At 38.7% G+C, this 6178-nt stretch overlaps 1 protein-coding gene across 1 annotated transcript; it reads right to left on the reverse strand.

Moving 5' to 3' along the window:
* Positions 1–1021: 1021 nt before the first annotated feature.
* evx2 (even-skipped homeobox 2) lies at positions 1022–3281 on the reverse strand. The gene is made up of 3 exons (XM_029643930.2): positions 2876–3281; positions 2258–2493; positions 1022–1636 (listed from the first exon to the last, which is right to left on the reverse strand). The coding sequence occupies exons 1-3, from the start codon at positions 3279–3281 to the stop codon at positions 1022–1024; spliced, it is 1257 nt and encodes a 418-aa protein (XP_029499790.2).
* Between the last annotated feature and the right edge of the window lie 2897 nt (positions 3282–6178).

Here is a 6178-nt window from a genome sequence, read left to right on the forward strand (position 1 = left end):
TTTCGTCATAATCCTCTCATTATTAACATCAGAATTGACAGCATAGAAGAGGTGCAAAAATTCTATGCACCTTACTTGAAGATTAGGAATCTCCCTTGAGTTGTACCGGTTTTACAATAAGGTCATTATACAGTAGTATCAGTTGTTGTGGCACATATTGTAAATATGATTCTCACCATAACCTACATTAAGAACGAGACTACACGGAAAAATATTTATTAACAGAGAAAAGCAATGCCCAGCATCTATTTGATAAATGCAGACGACAAGAAACAATGGTTATTTTTACAGTGCCTTAATACCAAGATATAACTGGGTATTTTGAAAAATGTATAGGCTATTATTAGAATTTGGATCGCCTACTTGGGGAAAATATATTGACATAAATTGATAAATAACGAATGTGGATGTGGCTTGATTTAGATACGTTTGTGTTCATTGGCATTCATTTGAAATTATGATTAGCCTACGAATCAAAAAATGTAAAATGAAAATAACTATTGTTTTAATTAGTGACGAACAATAAACATTAGTTAGTCAATCACAGTCGATGTGATAAGCCGAATTAATAGCCAAGTACCGTGGGCCGAATTAATAACCAAGTACCGTGGGCCTATCACTGAATTGGATAGTTATTTCTAGGTTTTAAGGCACATGAATCCGGGTGTGAATGAAGAAAAATAAAGCTTCATCACCACTGCACTAACAAAATAGTCCTTTCAATTATTGTAAATTTAGCACTTACCAATGTTTACACTTTTTGGCAGTTTAAAACGTCTAACATGATATTTCTGTTGAATGCAACATTTTTGTATTTTTTTTCCGAATAGCCTAGTGCCTAGAAAATCTTTGTTTATTGTAAAAACAAATATTTAAGTGTTTGCTAATTAAGTTAGCCTAATTGTTTTGGAATTACCGTTATTTGTCCCCCAAATATTGGAGTCATAGATGGATGTATAAACTAACCACAGAGCATGAAAACATGAGTAACTGAACTTGTTTTTGAAGTTCCAGTGATGAGTTATCTGTTTAGTGAAGATTCCTCTCTCTGATCTGGTGATGGAACTGAGGTTTTGCTCAGGACAGCTGCAGAATACGGCAAAAATCCACTCTCGGATCTTTGCCCAGATGCTGTGCAGGTGAAGTCAGAGTTGGTACTTCTGGAGCCTAGCGCACTGGCCGCTTGGCTGCTGTGACAACTGAGGCAGGAGCATGGGCCAGTGGCTGATGGCGCGCTGACCGCGGCTGCACATGCTGCTGCTGCCGCTGCTGCTGATGCTGCCGCAGAGCTATTGAGGCCTGCGGGTGACTGATAAAGTCCTGGGTGCCTGAAGCCACAGAGAAGCTCTGGGCGTGAGTAAGGATGGGAGAGTGCACGGAAAGTATCGAGAGGGCGAATGGAGGTAGCGAAAGGTGACGATGCAGCACCAGATGCAGCTGCGGCAGCGGCAGCTGCTGTGACACCAACGTGCGGGTAATAGTGCAGAGGCATGTGGGAATGGAAAGGGTATGGTAGACTTCCGGTGGCTGCCGCGTGCGTCATCATGTAGGTGTAAAAGCTTGGATCTGCTGGATGGGGCCAAGACATCGCCAAACGTTGCCTCTTATCCTTCATCCGCCTGTTCTGGAACCATACCTACAGACAGAGAATTATCATTCATGTTTAATGGGACCCTATTCTATCGAACCCGCCTGGTAGCACAGCATTTACGCAATACAAAATACCGGGTCGACTCTCCATGCATTCTCCCAGTGTTCAGAATAGTCGTGTGTAGTATAACAAAGAACCTGCGTAAACATAGCTAATGTACGTTTGATAGAATTATGGGTTTTAAACGTATAGGTCAATGTACAATTTTTTGTGAGTGTTTATTTTTAGGGACCCCTAAACAAATCAGCAAGTTGAAGAAATGAAGTCCAACGAAGTGCCTCTGACAGTGATTTTTCAGATTCATAGATTAATTTCAGATTAATTTCAGATTATATTCGAGTAGGCCACCTGCTCACATTGTGAATTACCAACGGATTAGTTTATACATTTGCTGTGTGTGTGTGTGTGTGTGTGTGTGTGTGTGTGTGTGTGTGTGTGTGTGTTTTGATACATGAATGTTGATCAGCATGTGTATCTGAATGTAGTGTGCATCTGAATATAATTGTAGCCTAGTCTATAGTCCTAAATATTTGTGATACAATATTATTTTAGTGAATATATTAGGCACAGCGCCATACATTAAAATATGCATATAAGAGAACATACCTTTATTGTAGTTTCAGGTAGATTCAGTGATGCGGCCAGTTCACATCTTCTGGGTCTTGAGACATAATTTTCCCTGTAAAACTCTTTCTCCAGTCTTCCTATTTGTTCTCTGGTGAACGCAGTCCGGTACCGTCTAGTCTCGGCATTTGACATGTTTGAGCTCATTCCATTGCCGTTATGATTGGAAAGGGAGGATGAACTTGTGTTGGAGCCTCCAGAATTATTGTCAGAAAACCCTTTAGGAAATAAATATGCAAAGTTATTTGATAGTTTCATGTAGGTTATATAAGAAGTTTCATTGTGTATGTTGGCTATTATACATTTCTTGATGTAATATGTTTTCACGCGAGACGATGCCTATGAAATAAATGACAAATTAACAAGCAATATTTTTGTAGCAATATCGGTGAAATATTTGAAAATGAAAGATACAATTATTAGCCAGTATTAGTTGTTGTATAAAGCCTGCATTATTATTATTGCTGTTGCTATTATTATCATTGTTATTACGATAATATGTTTATTCTAATCCATTTTCCGTTTTAAGATATCATAGAATATACATTTCTCTGAAATGTTTTATTTCGTCAGTAAATCTTCATTCAGAGTGAATGTTACCTTTGTTGTTGTTTTCCTTGTGTTGACTGGGAGAGCGATGCGATGGGCATCCCACCTCCACATCACTGTTCATATCTGAGTCTTGAGAAACTTCTGGGTATAAGTGAATTTTCTTTCTGCTTTCTGAGGATGAAATCTCCGCGGAAGAAGTATTCTCGCTGTTGTGGTGGGCACCGAAAATACTGTCGATTTCGAACTTGCCTTTGGTTGGAATATCCCCGAGACTTCCATGAAGCGAGGCGGAATTTATTCTCGGGCTTAGGCGACCACTGTGCTGAGAATTTTCGAGGGCCTCTAACACTGAATTTCCAGCGGAGTCTGACAGGTTCGAGAGCCTTTTCCCAGGCACGGGACTGTGCAGACCTCTCTCCATCAGAATCATCTCTTTTCTTATCCTCTCCATCATTAAGCCTTCTAGAAAGAAACACAATTTCCAGGGCTGGTGCTCCGATGAGTTGTGGCGGAGCTAATCCGCATTCAGCTCAGCAACTGTCTCTAAATAATATAACACCTTTTTATGAGCGAGACGGGGGAAAAAAAATTAAGAATGCCAATGCGAGCAATGAATGACTGTTTAAAATGACCGGTGCATCCTTTCTAGCCCAAAATGTCATTCATCAAAAAGTGGTTGCTGCTCGTCGTTAAGATGCGCGTGACGCTGCTCGAATGATCATTTATTGTAACAGGTTTATAAGCAAATAAATACGAGAAGGCTGTCAGTTGATGATGGAGGCGGCCTGCGGTCAGACGAATATATATCCAAGTGGAGAGGAAGAGGAGAAGTGAGGAGTGGAGCGCGTGTCCCTGGGTTGATCTGAGTCTGTTTAAGATTGCTCTTGGGTTTGGCCTCTGGGGTGAAATTGACAGTCTGATTAATAAAATGAGCGCGGCAACATTTCCCTCTTCATTTAGGAATATCATTATGCTTTGATTCTCTATTGTTTCTCCCTTCTGTTCTCTTTGCCCCTCAGTCTGTTTGTCTTTCTCTTTTATTCTCACTTTCTCCATCGATAATTTCACTGAGGCATTCTCGAATGATACATTATTACTGAATGTTATTTTGTGAAATCCATTTAATAGCATTAAAATGCGAGATATGATCGTGATAATTCTGAACCGAATTTCACTTTTATGATCATGTGAATTTGTCCTAATCATTTTTGCATGTTTGTTTTACATTCCTCGCTGTAATAAAAATACATTTTGAGATCATCATTACACTATATTTTAAACAATGCAGATAAAATAGGAAGTTATAACATATGCGTGTGGTGTTAGCAGTTTCTTTAAAGGGGCAATCTGCAGTTTCTACATGCATTTTTATACGTATAAATGAATTATACTGATTCTTGAAGAATATAACTAAATGCCTCATGAACTTAGTTCAGCTGTCGTACCCATCATAACCCAAAATATAAGCTTGTTTTACTCCACTGTTTGTAAACAAATAACATTTAAACAAACACTGTATAGCCTCAAAACATGGTTAAAACTATAATTTTGATATTATGGATGGTTAGTCCTTGCACCCATAACCCTGTCTGAATTTGAGAGTGGTTCAATTATCCATCCCCATCCTTCTGCTTTTTACCCAAACAGTGGCAGGGAGTCGCTTTGTTATTGTTTCAACTACGAATCGACCCTTTAAGGTAGTCTAATATTATCCTCATTGCTTCAGTAGGCCCACGGAGTTAAATTATGCCTGACGAATACTCGTTTTTTTCTTATGTATTTGTTATTTGCAATCGTGGAATAATGATGTGTAATTGTGCTAATTTAAACCCCTCCTGGTAAAATATTACCTATTTTACTGCAGCTTTGGAGTTGTATTATAATCAGGCTTATTTTATATTATTTGGTGTCGTACATATTTTAGAAATTATCCTATAGTCAAAGGTATATGTTGGACAGGCTGCAATTACATTGTGTTTTCTGTTATCAAAGATTGTGGTATTAGCCTAATATCGTGATGATTAGTCTCCCGATGTGCTGCCTGTAGATCTCTATTATTTGAAAAACTCGATTTAATGTTAAGAATACATCGAGGTGATGCTCTGTCTCCTGAACAGTCTCAGATTTAGAGGGAGAATGCTCTTATAGCTAAGGTTATCGGGAATGGATATTGTATTCGGTAAGGTAATGTACCAGTGGGGCCTGGAAACGTCGTCTACGCGTCCTTTGGCGCCCCCCAGAGTTTCTCTGGATTATCACAACGCTTGAGGCGGAAGTCCTTGCCGTGATGTACAAGGCTATACACTGTGTGATCCATCTATTGCTAAAATCATATGAACTAACCTTTTGGAGTCAATATGACGGGTTAAAAGAATTGTAGTCGCTCTGTACTGTGATTATTTTAAGCAATAAGGCCCGAGGGTTTGTGGTATATGGCCAATATACCACGGCTTTGGGCTGTTCATTAATACGACACAATGCGGAGTGCCTGGATACAGCCCTTAGCCGTGGTATATTGGCCATATACCACAAACCCCCGAGCTGCTTTATTGCTAGTATAAACTGGTTACCAACGGAATTAGATCAGTAGAAATAAGTGTTTTGTCATAACCATGGTATACGGTCTGATATACCACGGCTGTCAGCCAATCAGCATTCAGGGCTCGAACCACCTAGTTTATAATGAAAACTATGTCATATGGGCTTCTTAAATATTTGTAGAAGTGGAATGGGAATAAGGGTGTTCATTAAAAAAACACAAACATTGTGGATGTTTTGAGAAAAATGAAGTGGACTATCTCAATCGTTGGAATTAGAATACCGTTTTTGGGGCTTAAACAATGACCAATGGCCGATTTCATTGATGCATGAATAGGCTATTATATCACCTGATATAGCTGTCCTTTTGTCAGTATAAAAGCCATGTAGCCTTCGTGTTTTTCCTTTACGATCCATGAATAGACTATTATGTCACCTGAAATAGGCTAGCTGTCATTTGTTAGTAAAAGCCGTATAGAGTATTGTAACAATACTCAAATGTAACAATTATTTATTCATGAAATTGCCTACAATGAAACAAATAGTATAATTATTGGTTGATTCATATCATGATGTGCTTATACAATCTGTAGTATTTTAATTTGTCAGACCAGAGCCATATTTATATCTAAATATATACTCTGTCCGATTTATTGTAGGCCTAGATGCATTAGCCGCCATGCTAATGGGTGCTATCATTGGAATAATTCACCGTTATCTTTTTTATTTTACACCTATTTAATTAACTTAAATTAAGGACCTCTATTCCCAAAGCACCTTTATCAAGTGGGGCGTCAGGATAGCCTAGTAGTT

This window comes from Oncorhynchus nerka, linkage group LG3 (genome assembly GCF_034236695.1).
Source record: "Oncorhynchus nerka isolate Pitt River linkage group LG3, Oner_Uvic_2.0, whole genome shotgun sequence".
Classification (NCBI taxonomy): Eukaryota; Metazoa; Chordata; class Actinopteri; order Salmoniformes; family Salmonidae; genus Oncorhynchus; species Oncorhynchus nerka.